The sequence below is a fragment of the Anas acuta genome, chromosome Z (assembly GCF_963932015.1).
Source record: "Anas acuta chromosome Z, bAnaAcu1.1, whole genome shotgun sequence".
NCBI classification, from domain to species: domain Eukaryota; kingdom Metazoa; phylum Chordata; class Aves; order Anseriformes; family Anatidae; genus Anas; species Anas acuta.
In genome coordinates, this window is record NC_089017.1 from 61,898,447 (window position 1) to 61,915,835 (window position 17,389).

Here is a 17,389-nt window from a genome sequence, read left to right on the forward strand (position 1 = left end):
GACATAGGTATCTAATATTAAGTGGTGTTGCAGAAGGGCAAGTTAGCACTTTGTTTGCCAAATTAAGTTTCAAAGACTATGTAGGTTATGAAGTTTGACTTTCTGCCCATAAATCTTGAGTGACTGACAGGCTACTGTAAAATAGCTTTGTTCAGAAGGAATCTTTGGCAGACGGCATCAAAGGTTTGAAACTCTGGAAGGGATGAAAAGAAAACCCCACTTTTACACTGATTTCCCCTGCAGATCAACGTCTGTGTGAAATTTGCCTGGGAATTATGAGCTATTTACTGTATTATGCACTGTTTTCTTTCACTGTATCTGAAGACTCCTGTGGTTCCTTTTATCTTCAAGATTTAGGGATATTTTTTACATGATATGTGAATGAGTGAATGCATCATTGGAACTCAGGGAAAAAATGCTGCTTTTAGACAGTTCTGTTCTCCCTTATTTTATCACAAGTTGGAGTATTGGTTTTATGGCACCTAAATTTATGGGTACATATTTTTATGGCAAAGCCCAATGACATGCTCTGCATGCTCCATCAAGTTCTCTCTGTGTTTCTTCACTTGATTCACTACTCTGCAGGGTATGAATCAGTCCTGTAGCATAACCCTTAATCTCTTCTTAACCAGAATAATGTAGTGTAGTTCTTATTTATTTATCATGTATATCATCATCTAATTATGTAAAGAAAAAAAAAAAAAAGAAAAAAAATAAACAACAAACAAGCATGCAAACTCAAAATTTCCTGTAAAACTTGTCACCTATTGATCAGTGCAGGACACAAGTTTCTCTCTTGCATGTAAGCAGATCAGGCAGAAAACTAATTCACAGGTACTTTAGCCTGTCTTCTGCCACAATATGGTACTGCTGGGGCACGGGCTAGAAGGGAAATGCATGGTGGGGCAGTTTCTACTTAGAAACTCAGCATACCTACTCAGTTACAGGAAGAAGCTTGAAAAGAAGGGAAGACCCTCTGTGTTGTGCCCCTCACTATAAGGATATTGAGTTGCTTGAGCATGTTTAGAGAAGAGCAACAGAGCTGGTGGAGGGACTAGAAGCCAAGGGGAGCTTTAGTCTGGAGAAGTGGCTGAGTGGAGACCTCATCATTCTCCACAAGTACACAAAAAAAGAGGCTGCAGCAAGGAGGGTGTTGGTTTGTTTTCTCAGATGACAAGGGATAGGACATGAAGAAATGGTCTCAAATTGCAGTAGTGGTGGTTTAAGTTGAACATTAAGACAATTTCTTCTCAGAGAGGGTGATCAAGCAGTGGAATGGGCTGCTCAGATAAGCTGTAGTCACCACTGGAGGTATACAAGAGATATGCAGACATGTCACTAAGAGATATGGTTTAGTGACAACACTTGGTAGGTCAGGTTGATGCACTTGATGATCCTGAAGGTCTTTTCTAACCTAGATGATCCTATAATTCTGTCCTTTTCATTTGTGCTTTCTATGTTTCCATGTGTACTGGTTGAAACTGAATGACTTATGCCCTTGTTTGTCTTCCACAGGGTGAAGTGAAGAAGTAAATTCTCCCAGCTGAACTACTATGAGGTCAGAAGCCTTGCTGCTATATTTCACACTGCTACACTTTGCTGGGGCTGGTTTCCCAGAAGATTCTGAGCCGATCAGTATTTCGCATGGCAACTGTAAGTATAAGAGGCCAGAGGTCTTCATTTGCTTAGCAGCGATCACTGGACTTAAAATCAACAGTATTTTGCTATTTGCAAGTGCAATAAATAAATTTGTTTTTCATGATTTCTCCAAGATCAACCAATTTACATTCTCAGATACTAAGAACTAGACTTTCTTATGTTGATTAGTGGCTGCTGGGTGGTGAGCTGCTTGATCCCCCGAAACCACAACATTTCTCCTCCCCAAACAGACCTTTCAGTAGTATAATCAAAAAAATACCTTGTTTTATCCAGAAGAAAATGAAGGAAACTTTTTTCTCTTTTTTCTCCATGATCAAGCAATTCCTCACCTGACTTGAGAAACTGTAGCTCTGGATAACCCTCGATACATCTCAGGGTATCAAACATAGCACACTGAAACAGCTGAGTTTTAAAATCATAATTGGTTGAGCTAATACAAATATCCAGTCTTACTTCTTTAAACTCTGGTGGATATTAGGTTAGCATTTGGCCTTTTTGGCTGGAAATGTAGGTTTAAAAGAAAAAATAAAAAAGGCAAGACAACGAATCCTTTGTAAGAGAATATCTCTTCTTTCTTACCAGCAATTGGCAGACTAAAAAATCTAGGGTAACACAGACAGCTGCAAGCCAGTACTGAGATTTACTGACTAAACAGGTGGAGAGCTTTCTCTGCATTTCACCATGTAAGTCAGGCTTAACATAAGTGATTCTTTCACATTTACCACAGCTCAATTATGATTACTCTAAACAAAAGTCTTCTGAAGTCCCAAAGGTTGAGATATTTAATAAGAAGTACTTAGTACGTGACTCTGTAATAGCATGCTAAGGAATAGCAGGTCAGCAATGAATAGGCTTATGTTTAAGTCTACTTTGGACCAGGCATTTGATTATGCATTGAATCTCCTAATTGTCCCTGTTTACTGTGCTTTGTGGGGGCCTGGACACCCTGAAGCCTGTTTGTCTTGGGGAACACAAAACTGAAAGACAGGCTCCCAGAGTGTAGTTGAAGTACTCCAACTGCTAGTAGGCATCTGGGTTACAGAAGCATGGCAGAACTGCTCTGAAGCAAACCTGACTGAACCCTGTCTGGTGTGGCCCTTGGGTCTTCAGCACCAACTTTATCCCAGTCCAGAAGGGCGATGCTGATTTTTCACATGAAACATGGGATGACTTCTCTCCAGCATATCATGAAATGCATATGAACATAAAAGCCCCAGCTCCTGCTACATCAGTGAGCTACAGAGGAAACAGTACTGAATAAAGAAGAGTTTGAAAGTTGGAACTTGGCATTTTTTATGTAGGTCTTAGTCAGAAGCATTAAGCTTCTGACTTAAGCTTCCAATATATCTTGGTTGGAATCTGATAATTTGTTTCTCCAAGAGTCCTCAGTGTCTGGGGACAGATAAATTTCTCTTTCTATCATTTTGTTGTCAGGCTTTCTGACACATGGTGCTCTCAAGTGCTTTGCAAAAGATATGCTGGCAAAGTCAGTACTTTGACCAAACTTGACAGGGAGAAAACCTTAAGAGGACAATAGCTAAAAACACTAAACTGTAACTGAGTTTCTGAAGAAACAGACTCCATCAAATATCTCCAGGTTTCTGAGAAAACATATTGATGGGGAAAAGGTTCAGGCATGGCTCAATGCTAGTCAAATCTGTGTAATCACTGAACACTGGCACAGGCTGCCCAGAGAGTCTCCCTTCTCAAAGATGTTCAAAAGCCATCTGAAGCCATCTGGTCATGGGCTTGGGCACCCAGCACTGGTGGTCCTGTTTGAGCGGGGGGTGGTGGGCATGGCTTGGACCAGATGGCTTCCAGAGGTCCCTGCCAACATCAACTGTCCTGTGATTCTGTGAATATACTCAAACAGCAGTTCTGCCTTATGGTGATGTTCATCAGAAGTTTATCCTCTTCTTGTCTTCTAATTGTCTTTTCATTTGTTTAACTGTCTCCCTAGTCTGTGCATCTAGACATTATGATCATGTATTCATGCAATCTAACAGCAAGGTGGATCTTGTTCAAAAGGGTTCACAGTTGTTATAGAGTGAATAAATGCTCTTGCTACTTGGGAGAGAGAGGGAAAAAGCTGGCTTGTTGATAGCATAAACTCAACAGAGGGCTTCCAGTCAGTATTGTTGTCCATTTGCCAGAAGAACTGCAGTATCCAACTGGTTGCCAAAATAATATGCAGTGACTTTCATTTTAAAAAGTTCAAGTAGTGGTTACCCACAGTTTCTCAGAAATCCCCACAGCTGCTTTACAATGGCAGTTCAATCCTGTAGGAAAGCCATGCAGCTGGCACTTTGAGCCATGCAGAGCCAAGTCTTTTGCTTTAACCACTACCATTTCAGTCATTGTGTTGATTGATGGGCCACTGTAAAACAGCTTTGTCCTGCTAGATACATTTTGGCAGCCAGGAGCCAGCATTTAAACTCTGCAAGCAGTGAAAGAAAAACTGTGAGAAGTGCCATGTACCTGTGTGCCAAGAGCTCTAGAGCAGCTTTACATTTTAAAGAAATTCACAGTTTTTGTCTTCTAAAAAAGTAATGACTTTCTTCCCTACAACTGCAGACTAACCATGAAGAACCATCCAGCTCTTTGTGCCAATACCTTCCTGCCCCAGGCCATGCTGCTGGGGGAAAAGAGAAACCACAGATTTCAGCCACAGCCAGGCACCAGGGTGCTCTGTGTCAGCATGGTTTCAATTTGTGATTCTCTTACATCTTGTGCTTCTTCTCCAGAACCCTGTTTTTCTTGCTTTCCCACAGATACAAGACAGTATCCGGTGTTTGTGGGTCACAAGCCGGGACGGAACACCACGCAGAGGCACCGGCTGGACATCCAGCTGGTCATGGTCATGAACAGAACCCTCTACGTTGCTGCTAGGTCAGTAGCCCTCTCCTTCACCACTCCTTCCTTGCTGCTTGCAGAGCAGAAGGGAGGAGAGGAAAGATATTCTGAGTTCTTCTCTGCTGGGCATGTTATTTTTAGGATTTTCTCACACTCAGAGAGGGGTTTGCAGCCTGTTAGCAAGACATATTGGACACCTTGTTAGTCAGTCAACTAAGGCTTAGTTTTGCAAGGTACTGAGCCATTCCCTTCAGGACTACATACCTCCAGCTCCATTTGAATCATGGAAAAGGGAATTTGCCATATAAATTGTTCAGTGTCGTGGAATAGAGGTCTGTCCTCATCCCATAATTTTGCTTGTGCACAAAATTAATTACATATTTTAGAGTTATTCTGCTAGTGCAGAAAGGCATGTTTGGTTAAGAGTTGTTAAACTTTAATGTTGCTGGTTTAGGCATATTTTTAATATTAAAAAACAAACAAACAATCAAACAAAAAGTGATGTGGAAACATGTTTGCTACTGTTCTTTTGATGTACTCAGGTTAATTGAATTTGGTGTTAGTGTTTTTTTGTGGTTTTTGTTTTTTTTTTTTTGGTTGGTTGGTTTTTGAAGAGCTATACTCTGCAGATACAAACACATGCCCCTTTATAAAAATTGCCTATAGAGCCACCCATTTAGTCAATGTAGTTCAGTATAGCCCTATCAGCCTCTCTGGCGCTACACTGATTTATACAGCTGCCAACCTGGCACAGATCCAACATTAACACTTCCTCTCCCTGCCTGCTGTTAGCAAAGGAGGCTGATGATTTCATAGTGGGAATTACCTGACGGAAACAAGATGAATGCAGGAAGGGCCCTGATTAGCAAGGGTGGGTGGTTTATCTCAAGAGCTCTTGGATTCAGATCCTGTTTGGGAAACCTACCCCTCTAGTAGTAGCTTACTTCCTGACATTTTTCTGGTCCTTCTCCTCCACCTGAGAAATATGCAACCTTCTGTGTGCTACAGAGAGCCAGGCTGTTGCTGCAGATGGGAGAGGAGGTAGGTGAATAAACAAAGTAAAGAAACAGCTGCTGAACAGGCAGCCCCTCACCACCACCCCTTTCCTCAAAGCCCTTGGTAGCCTCCAGAAGCTCTTTTTCAAATAGTCGCTCCCTGTCTTCTGCATGGTCAGATGTGCCCTGTGGTGGAGATCTGCCTATTGATCTCTACTCAACACCAAATAATCCATTGCTTTACACCATCAGAGTCATTGGGTGAGGTTTTTACATAGCTGTTTCTATGGCTGCTTGAAAACTGCACTTGTAACTTCTCACCTACCCAGGCATTGCCATTGTATAGGCTAAACACAGCTTCTTCAGGCTTCTCACTTACTGGAGTTTGTATTTCATCCATGTGGCAGGCTTTTGGGCCCTCGCTCATGCCAAGCCGTGTTGGTTTCCCTGCAGCCTCCACTGCCATGGTTTTTACTCCCAAAAGCAACATCAAGAGCCAGAGTCTTAAAGCCAAGTTGTTGTGGAGTTTGAGGTTTTCCAGCAGAGAATAACATTTTTTTTCTGAACAACTGTCAATTTGTTTTGTTTTTTTTTTCAAAACTGTTCTTTTTCCTGACCTTCCCCGAGGGGTCATCACACTGCTCCCCTCTCCAAGTGGTGCAGATCACACGTCCCTGATGCCCTGATGCTCTGGCTCCCAGCCTGCATTCACATCAGGCCTAGCACTTGGCGTGGTAGGGCCTGCTCTCAGGATGTGCCAAGCGACCTGGGCCAGCCCCTCGTTTTCTCCTTGCCTCAAGTCCTGAACATAGCATGTAGACCAAATACCAAGAGTGGCTTTAGGGCACAAGAATCCCTTCCTCAAGGGATTCACATTCACCTTGAGATCTGTTTGCTGGGCAGTCTGCTGCCAGGCGCTCAGGCCTGGGGCATCTTCCCCCTTGTGATGGAGCTATGGTGGCACTGGCTGCAGTGGACAGCCCCAAGGAAAGGCCACCCTGCACCTCGTTCCAGCCCAGGGCTTAGCATTTCTGCTGCCTTCAGTGTGATAACAAGCAGGGCAGGGGAGTGGGCTGAAGCTACTTGGAAGGTGGCAGCAGGATTTCCTCCTTTTCATAGCTGAGTTCCCTTTGCTTTCCTTATTTGTTTTCCTTTAAACTAGGAAATCATTTGCAGGGAGAAGGTGGTAAATCTGCTTTTGTGAATTTTGCTCTGTTGTGTTCATAGTTTGTTCCCAGACTGAAAGATTGACGCAATTAGAGTTACAGTGCCTGAGTTTCCCAAGCCCAAGCAGGGAAAACCCACTTTGGGACACAAAACTACTGTGTGCATAAGTTATATAAAGAATGCGAACATTTGGGGTGAATATGTGTATTGGTGTGTGAATATGCATTCTTACATATGCTGTAGTTATATATTTGTATAAAATATTTTATTATAACAGGAGTGCTTCTATACTCCTTGAGCCTATTGACCTGCAAAGAAAGCATAAAGTCTTAGTCTGTTTTGTATTTACACAGGCACAAAAAAATCTCCTTACACTTTTTTTTTTTTCTGATAACTCACTCTTTGACATATTCTTTTCCCCCTCCACATGTTACTGAATAAAGCCCCTGCTGGGCTGAGAAACCTGTGTTGTATAAGTTAAAATTCAAAGGTCATTTTTAAGTAATAAACTTCAGGGAATTAGTCATCTTGTGGTAATTAGTGTGAATGAAAGTTTACAATACTGCCTTTGTTTCAGAGGCAGTAACATATCTAGAGACTGAAGTAAATGTGTACACAATTGAAGGTGTTTCTTAAAGAGTTTTGTAGCAAGATTCATTGAAAACTGCAGCTAACATAAATCCCTTAGCTATCATATCAGGTGTTGCTTTCATGCTTTCAATATGGCAATGCTAAATTTACATTTGTATCATTAGCAATCAAAACAAATGATTAAACATTGACAGTTTTGTTTTGCTGTTGCCAGTCTTGTGTTTTACTTTGTTTATTTGGCTGTTTTAGAAAATCTAGTGTTTGCTTTGCAGATAGTCTCCTCCAGTAGGAGAGGGTGAACTCAAGTTTCAGAACTGCCGGCATTTTATTACTGAGTGACTGGCACAGAAAGTAATTTCTGTCTGTCCATCATGTCTTTTGTCATAAAGCATGTGTGACTTCTGTATTGAGTATTATCAAATGTAATTCTGTGTCACTTTGGAAAGGCTTTCATATCTCTGCCTTTGGAAAGGCAGAGATAAATTAGCGTAACTCAACCAAAGCCCATGAAACCATGTTGCTCTGTATCTAGATGTGTGAGGTACAGTGTGTAAAGGAGCAGCTGTTTTCTTTTTTCTCGTGGGAAGGGTACCATCTCGCTGTCTCTCTCACACTCATACACACACACTTTTCTAAATTTGCAATGCCTCCTCCTCCCACTGTCTTCAGTGGTGGCTGCTTTTGTCCACATTATCTGTCACCCTTCATGTGTGCGTACAAAACAGTTTATTGAGCCCATGAAGCATCGGGATGGCTCCCTCTTCACTTGCCATTACACATTTCCAGACGCTGCACCAAGTGGCCAGGGGTCATGCACAGCCGGTGGCACGATTTAAATTCCCTTCCTCCACAAGATTATGCCATGGCAACAAAACTCGGTTCTGCTGACTGGAGGTGGGAAAAACGGAAGCTCTAGGATTAAGTCAATTTGTGTTAGAATAACTTAATTAGCAGTGAGCTGTACACATACCACAGCTAGTAGATAGTAGGAGTTGGGCAGCAGTGGGAAAAGGAGAGCAAGGACAATCCGTTATTGTCTTTGGCTGGAGAACCTTCCCCATGATCTGACAGCTCTCTCCCTCTCTACTGTCATTGTCAGCAACTTTGTTTCAAATGCAAAATGAGAAAGTGATATGTAATTTGCCTGATATAAACCTTTTACATGATCTCGTAACTCAGGGTCTGAATTTTCTTTGAACCATTTCTTAAACCAGAAAGTGAGCCCCCTGAAAGATGTTTTACTGAGGGTGGAACTAAGCAACTCAAGCCTCTTTCTGAATAACATCACTGTACTTTTAATTGTCTTGTTTATAAAGAAAAAATCTTAACTGCTGTAAACTAAGACTGATAATTAAAATCAAGAGCTGTGCTGGAAGAACATTTTTAGAGATCCAGCAGCACCTAATTTGCAATTCAAGAGACTTTGTTCCCACTTTTATATAGTAGGAGTAACAGCAACAAAGAGCAATGTACATTAAAAAAAGGAATCATGCAGTAGTCTATAAAACTGATACAACACTAACTGGTAATCTGAGCCCAGCACCAACCCTGACCACTGCTCTGCCAGTAAGGTCAGGCCAATAATAAACTGAAGCATTAAACCAATCTTGAGAGAAAATGACAGTTCTGGTTTTACAGAGTCTGGAGGAGAAAGATTAAAAAAAAAAAAAAAAAAAAAAAAAAAAAAAAAAACAACTCAGTTTGGTGTCTTAAAAAGTAAATAGCCTCAAGTGCTGTAGCAGACAGTAGGTTTTAAAAAGCCAGTTCCATGTAACAATGCTGCCTCTTTTCTCTGCATGAGAAAAGTGTTGCTAATTCTTGTTTTGATAATGTTTTGTGTTTGCTTTATTTGAGAGAGAGCACTGTTTCCCCCAAACCCAATAAAGTGAAGCTAGTCTCAACAGCAGAAATTTCTAAAATGGAAGCAGTCTGCAGTCTGTATCTTACTTTCAGCAGACGCCAGTGTAGACCCCTTTAATGCCCTGGATCATTCTCCAGCTGCACAGCTTCCCACATTTTTAAAAAAAAGTTGGTGTTATTTTGAGAAGAAATTAGATACTCAATATTTTTTCTCTTCATTCTCAATTTGGTGTGGCTGCTACTAATGTTGTAACATTTTTTTTTCTTTTCAGATTTTAGGTTCAGAAATGTTCTTATTCTCAGTTTGTGTAGAAAAGAATATTTAAAAATGCTTCTTTACCTGAGTAGCTGAGTCTATTTACTCTTTCCAAAGAGAGATTGGCAGGTAATTGTAGAGAGAGTCAGGCTCTCAGGAAAACAGAAAAGCAAATGCAAGCTTAGAAATGTGAACTTTTTCAGAGGAATATTTTAAAGTTTAGTTTGGCCATCAGCGTGTGAAGAGAAGAATGATTCCTGGGAAGAGTTTCATGGCTGTCAGCCTTTTGCCTACCATATTGTCAATCAAATAATCACAGCTGAGGTTAGACACATAATTAGAAAGAAGGAAAGAAGGAAAGAAAAAAGCATTAACCTCTTTTTAACCCTGAATGGCTAAATATGGCCCAGGATGCTGGCAGAAGCTGTCACAGGCTATTGCAGCTGGTTTCAGATACATAAAAGCATCTGCATGCTAGACCATGGCATCTGCTCTAAGTCCTATGGAGTAGAAAATATATAGGGCTCATCTCCTTTGCAAGATCTTATTTGTTGAAACAATCCCTTTTAAGAAAGAATATTGCTTTGAAGTGTTGTAGAATTTTCCTTTTTTTTCCCTCCTTTTTTCATAATGGAAAGGAAGATAGTTTATATATGGAAGTGCTTTTCTGGGAGAAACAAGCAATGCTGTTGGTAGTGCTTCCTGATGAGACCTGTGATCTTTTTTTTTTTTTTTTTTTTTGTATGGATTATGGATTACCTCATGATAGATAATTCTCCTCATAATAAATGAATGGTTTGACTACTTCATTTGACTTTGGATTCATTTGCTTTTGTTTACAGGGACCATATTTATACTGTTGATATGGACACATCACATACAGAAGAAATTTATTTTAGCAAAGTAAGTAGCTTTTATCATCTTCCAGAAACCAAGGACACTAGAACAAGCTTCAAATAAATAAGAAGATGACATTGTTTCAAACAACTTGCCAACGCTGCTATAAAAACTGTAATAAGCAAGTAGGATGGCATTGCTAATCATATTTGGGGAAAGCTAGAATAGCAATCATGTCCTCTGTGAATTTCTGATAAGTGATTTAGCTGGGCTGATAAGCTATCCATACTGAAATATAGCATGGTCCCTGATGGAACATACGTCAAACATATTCATTTATATTCAGCAGCTTTCTATAATGGCTATACTATCCCAATTAAGTATACTGAAACTTTCATCATAAAAAGCGAGTGCTATTTACATATTTTCATGCACACAAATTCACTCATGCAAGTACTCACTAAATAAAATCTTATTATAGCATCACTTTGTAGATGTATTCACATTATCTCCATGGGAAGTTACATTCAAATTAAGAAAGAGCTTTGTCTGCATTACCACATTGCATATTAACATAAACATGCTAGAAATAATCTTCCTTCAGCTCCTTTACATTGCACTCACTTTATGTAACGTGGCAAACAACCTTGATCCAGCAGACAACCATATCAATTTGACCATTGGGTGGAATCTGCTGTAGGAGGAGTGTTTCATTATAGCTACGAAAGATGCTGAAGATGAGTTTATACCTTGCTGCTCTTCAAAAAAGTGAGGTCATGGATTTGTCATGAAAATGAAAGCAATGTTGCTACATCCATGCTTATTCTTTCAGTTTGGAGTCCTTAAGTAAATGGATAGTGCATCAGTTTACTAATGGGAAACTGTCAGGAGGAAAGTCATGGTTAGAGTGTCTAAGGTGTTACTACTGTCTTAGACCAAGCATTCTTAAATAAAGTTTGGTTATAATTAATCAGCCTACCATGTGTAACATTTTCTGGAATTCACTGTAAAACAAATAAATTAATCAATAAAATAAATAATAAATTAAGGCTGGGATTTACCTGTAAGTGTTCCAAAGGAAGAATACTGGTGGATAAAGTCAGTACTATCATGATAGGTAAAGCATTCTCTGAGCCAGTTGGCTGACTTGAAGTGATAAGAATTAACAGAAATGCAATCTCTTTGCTAATCTAGAAAGTTGGCTTCCAAAATACATACTCCATTTAGGTTCCAATCAGGATATATAGTCCCTAAATGTTTCTTCTGATTTGCAAAATAATATCAAATTAGAAGAATAGAGCATCTAGTACTTTTAGAAAAGCGCTCATATTTTCAAATGTTAGCCTACTGTTGAATTCAATAGTTTTAGGCTTTCAGAAAAAAATGGGATAGATTTCTGGTCTAATGAATAGGCAGCAACACAAAATTAAGTGAATGCTCCACATCACTGATCTTTCATTGTTACGGTGAATTAATCATGGAGAAAGGGTGTGGAAAGCTTTCAACAAATATATGTTCAACAGTAAGTCTCCCCTAGGGGACTTCTACTTCTGAAATCAAATGCAACAGCCTCTGGGCTCTAATTGATTTTTTCTTGATCCTTGCAGAAATTGACATGGAAATCTAGACAAGCTGATGTAGACACATGCAGAATGAAGGGAAAACATAAGGTAGGCAATTTTCATTTCTTCTGCATCTGCCACTTTAGTTTAGCTGCTTCACTATTATCTTAGGCTGCTGTCTGTGATGTGGAATGGATCATGCCATTCACTTCTCTGCTTGTAATTGCTTTTTCCATCAGCCTACTGAAGGCTTTAATTTGCAAAAATAGTTTACTTTTAATGTGATAAAGCATTACAACAGGAGCCACAGAAACATCCTGAAATGCTTAGAGCACTGGAGATTTTGAACATAATGCTGAATGTCCTGATTTTGCTTAACATTGCCTCTAAAGCCAAATGCTGCTGTCCATCCTCCTTTATGAGTTTACTGAGAAGTTGTGGAAGCATGAGTGTGTACAGATAGAGAAGCACTGTTTCTCATACCAGTCTTCCTTTTGTGTAGCTTATGACTAACACATGTCAAGTCAGAATTAGATGCAGACTCTGATTCTTTTTACCTGCTTCCTCTTCTAGTTACAGCTGCTTTATACCAGTACATTGCATTGATGATGGTACTGTCTTACAGCAACATAGATGAGAAGATTAGATTTTTACTCTTGAGGAAGACAACAGTGTTCAAACAAAATTATCCTAAGTGAACAATAGCAGAATCTGAACTATAATATGAATATCGTAGCCTCGGTTCTATGTAACCATTTTAACTAGAATGGAAATCAATTGCATCATGCTCATTGTCAGTTAAACGTAGTTGAAATAAAGCCCAGAATATCACAGTGACTACCAGCCAACTTCATTTTAGACCTGACAATGAAAGATCATATCAACAAAATAAAACCAGATGACCAAAATACAGTAGTTTAAATATTTTTTATTATTTTTTCTTCAGGATGAATGTCATAATTTTATTAAGGTTCTCCTAAAAAGAAATGAGGATACATTGTTTATCTGTGGAACAAATGCATTCAACCCTTCTTGCAGGAACTACAAGGTATGTGATCTGTTTGTGGGATTTATGACCTACCTTTCTGTTGGATTTATTGTGACTATGCTGGCAACAGCATGATGTGTGTCATTCAGCCGCTCCTCTTTCAACCCTGTAGCATTTATCCTGATTTGTTTCAATGCTACAGAGCTCAATGTTGATTAGATTTCTGAGGATTGCTTGGATCAGTTACCTGCTTCTTTGCAGCTCCCAGACATCAGAGTTTATTGCCACTTTGCATTGCCCTCCATAAGTGCAAAGACCTTCAGATTCCTCCTTCCAGATGCAGTCACTCATGAGAAAGTTCCTAAGCTTGCCACTGACAGCCACATCAACACAGAGGCTGATGTTGAGCATTATTTCTGGGGTAACATTCTTAAATGTCACTGCGGTCCTGTTTTCCATCCCAGAGCCACTTCTGAAGACACTTAAGGAGTCAGTGCCTTATAACCTGGGAAAATTAGTGTTGGGAACCTAGTGGATATAGAAGTATAAAGACTCTGCAGTGTTACATACTGTAGCAATGCCTGACAGCAAGTCTCCACAGGGAAAGACACAACAGCAGGGCAGTTGTGGATATTGGACATTAATTCATTGACCCCAGTTTCTTCTTTTGACATAGTGTGTCTCCATCATCTTCATATTGGCAGGGTCCATCTAATCAAATATTTCCAATTTTCTCAGCCATGCAGCAATATAATGTGATACAACCCTCATCAGTGGATGTCTTTGGAGCAGCTGTGAAATTAGTTCACTTAGGCCTTGATATCTAGACTTTGTGTTTTTCAGGCACTGCTATGTCTCACAGGTCATTTCTTATCCTTTGAGAAAAAGAAAATTTAGCTTCACTGATGCTGCTTTTGATGAAATCATGGCTCAATTTTCGTTCTCTTCAGTGTTGTCAGAGTAAGAAACAACATAAAGACATTAACATTGAGGAAAACAGCTTCCAGAGTGGTATTCACTGTGACTGCTGCTCTTCCTTGCTTTTTCTGCACTGCTGATTTACCTTGTTTAGCCATTATAATGGCCATAGTCTAGGAAATACATTAGAGGAGTTCATCACAGTCTTTCCTTTTAGTCTGTGGAGGAAGAATTAGATTTATTCACATACGAGCTTGCATCATGGTAACCATCTGATACAGATGGCTGGTGTTCTTGTAACAGCCATCTCTCCTCTTCTTCCTCTCCTTGCATCTCGCTCTTAGCGTGCAGTGAGGCTTCCTGGCTTGAGTGCAGTATTCAGTACTACACCACTGTTTTGTTATTGCTTCATGCTCCATACCACTAATGCAGCAACAAATCTCTAACAACCACTTTTGTTGGAAAGCTGTCTTTTAACACAACTGCAGATTCTCCTTGGCATCTGGTTGTGGGGGTTAAAAATGGCCCTTCTAACCATTGCTGCAGGCATCTCATTCTCCTGATGCATGGCCTCTGCAGGCTACCTCACCTGTTGTTGAGCTCCTGCTGCCCAGGTAGGAATGCTTCTAGAAGTCAGAGCAGAGCACCTCCCCTGACCTTTCCTCTGTAAACTTCTGCATTACAGAAAGAGAGCACTAATGAGGTGCCAAACACGAAGCAGGGCAGTCCTTCCTCACTGTAAACTGGAAGTGCAGAGCAGTCTGCAGTGCCTAGATCAGTAGAAGGAGAGTTGCTTGGGACTGCAGCTCATTTCCCCTCATTATTAACTGAAATGCTTTTCTGTCCTCAAATAAGTGCAGCTAATTCCCTTCACAGTGGGTTTTGACAGAAAAGACTCATGACAGAAAACAAATGCTGACAGATCATCCCCACTGGAGGACTTAGGTGCTGTAACGTACAACCTGGAAGTTGGTGGGAGTAGGTGATGGTGCCAGATGGGTTGTTTTTCATGCTTTGTGAATCTGTACTGTATGTGGTTTTCATAGCATGAGCTCCTCCAATTACCTGAGCATGCTAGGGAGCTGCTTATTCCCAAAATACTGCAGTATAAGAATCTTAAACAGGTAAGAGCTGTACGTTTTCCAGATAGCTTGCTAAACCCTCTTGAACTTACTGTAAAGTTGATCTGTGTATTTGTATAATTATCGGTGCCTGGGGTGAATTTGTCTCCCAGGAGTTACACTTAAGCCTCAGACTTCTGCACAGATTAATTCTTGCCTGATGGTAAGAGGATTTCTCTATGACACAGACTCAACTGATACAGTAACACTTGGAGAACATCCTTCTGAGTATGCAAATCAAGGAAGAGAGCACCACTGTTGTGACTAGAGCAGAAGGATCTCTGGACTTTGGGGAGAAAATTGCATGCACGGATAATTGTCCTAGTGTTGTTTCTCCTCACTACTATGGCTTGCAGTCTTTTGCTTTGTATAAGAGCGCTTCTGTTGGACCACTGCTCAGGATAAATTTTGAGTCCATGCCAGAACCACAGACCACATAGCCTGCTGCAGTTCAACAGGAAGCTTGTGTACAGATAAAATATTGACTGAAGACTTTTGTAAAATGTATGTAAAAAGTAGGAGTGATTAGCTCTGAAAGAATGCCTGACTTATTGGATGTGGTTTTTTCAGCCTGATTTTATTTAACACTATGATTTTTGTCAGGTTCTTCATTCATAGCCAGGAGCACAGTTGTAGAAAAAGCTTTCCTCCCTGCCCAGAAATGAAGAAATGAAGAAATGCTACCATAATCCTGGTCTTAGGTAAGAGGTTTATTTTCTATTTCTGAGGAGATCCCTTTTGTTTTTCAGATGGATACACTGGAGTTCCTGGGAGATGAGTTCAGTGGAATGGCCAGGTGCCCCTACGATGCAAAGCATGCCAACGTTGCATTGTTTGCAGGTAAAGAAGAATAACTGAAAAAAAACTTTTTTGCTTTCCTTCCTGTAACACAGGCTTGCCATAGTACTGTGTTTCTTGAGTCCAGAATGCCAAAATCTAAAAAGTGGCAAAGGGAGTGAATAATGACTAAAAATAGGGGCCATTAGGAAATCACTTGCACAGGAAGCCTTGCTTTCTGTGGGATTAGTTTCACTACCACAAACAACTTTGCTCGAAGCCTCAGTTTCCTGGCTCAGCATTTCAGTATTTCCTGGATTTGCGATAATATCATGCCAGACCAGTGTGAGGCACCATTTCTGGCAGCATCTTGCTTCTACAAAGGACAAGGACAAGGCTTGTATGAACTTTGAGGAGGAGGAGGAGGAAAGGTATGCCCTTTAACAACTCTAACCTTAAGTTGGCATTCATAATAAAAGAAAGAGAATATGCTCTGATACTACCTTTCCTAGGTCTAAAACAGGAAGGGAAGGTGATTTTATTTTAAAGCAGAAAACATCATGATCTTCTATTACCAGCTTACTAGGCAATGGAGAGAAACCTGTTAGTTAATGATGATTTATGCTGCATGCAGCAGAATACAGTTAATTCTGATTTCTACTAGAGTAGGTAAAATAGGGAATGCTTATTAATGGGGTTAGTTTGAGCTGTTGATTGTGAAATGTTATCGTGGTATCTCTCTTCTTGAATTCAGATTAAACTGTTTATTGAAGTTCTTTTAGAATGAACCTTGCCAAACTGTTATTAGATTTGGCTGTAAAATGGATGGCAAAGGCAATACAAAAGCCACCCATGATAACATCAATCCTCTTCAACAGGTGTGCTGAAAGCAGTGACTGGATTATTATGTGGAAATACTTCAGCAATTCCTTTGAGGGTGTAGGAGTTTATATGTATTCCAGTTATCCTTAAGGAAAGGCCAAAGTACTTTATTAGCCACTACTGTGTTTGAGCTGGCATGATCTGCTTAACAAAGGAGAGATTTCATAGCAAATTGCAAAAAATATTTTTGTTTCCTGTAGTGTATACTAATGGGTCCTTTTGTTTCAAAATAATGATGGGTGTGATGATGGTGTTGCTATGTAATTTCTTAATTATAGTTAAAAGGTCATAAAGTAGAAATTCTCTGTAGCAGAGAATAAACCAAAAATGCAGAAACACACCTTCAGAAAAAGATATATCCCAAGGTTCATTCCACAATTCCTATCCTTAGGGCAGTCTGAGTCACCTGTCTGACATGCCTTGTTCACCACACTGGCCAGAGTAGGCATTTAAGGGCAACTTAACCTAGACATTTACCTACATGTAACTGAAGTTAGGTAAAAAGAGTACCACTCTGTCACTGAAGAAATCCTCACATTATTTGAAAATTAAAATAAATAACTGGAAATCATAATTATATCTCTTGGGATGGTTCAGAGTAAAAATTATACTGTTCAAATAAATCCTTAAAGAATATATCTGCTAAAATCACTGTTTGATATGGCATACATATTTATCCCCATGATAACATTTCAGAGTGTAGCAAAAAGCAGTTTCAGAGCAGTTCAGGGCACTAATCCAGCATATTTTAGTCTGCTGGGTGCACTTACAAGAATATGGCTCTTCTTGCAGCTTGTAGCTATTTTAGATGATATGTGTGAATTGTAATTAGTCACATGGTCTTCAGGAACTTGGCAGGAAAGAAAATAAATGTGTGATTGTATTAACATGAGTTCAGGCACCCATAGCTAAACAATTCAGCT

General features: G+C 39.9%; 1 protein-coding gene across 5 annotated transcripts in view; it reads left to right on the forward strand.

Moving 5' to 3' along the window:
* Positions 1–17,389, forward strand: part of SEMA6A (semaphorin 6A) — a 118,067-nt gene that overhangs the window by 49,796 nt on the left and 50,882 nt on the right. For all 5 annotated transcript variants that reach the window (XM_068667773.1, XM_068667772.1, XM_068667775.1 and 2 more), the window contains exons 2-7: positions 1,516–1,653; positions 4,431–4,548; positions 10,224–10,284; positions 11,826–11,888; positions 12,727–12,828; positions 15,557–15,647. In XM_068667773.1, coding sequence (XP_068523874.1) covers positions 1,554–1,653; positions 4,431–4,548; positions 10,224–10,284; positions 11,826–11,888; positions 12,727–12,828; positions 15,557–15,647 — 535 coding nt within the window. In that variant the 5' untranslated portion in view covers positions 1,516–1,553. The remainder of the gene's footprint in view (positions 1–1,515; positions 1,654–4,430; positions 4,549–10,223; positions 10,285–11,825; positions 11,889–12,726; positions 12,829–15,556; positions 15,648–17,389) is intronic.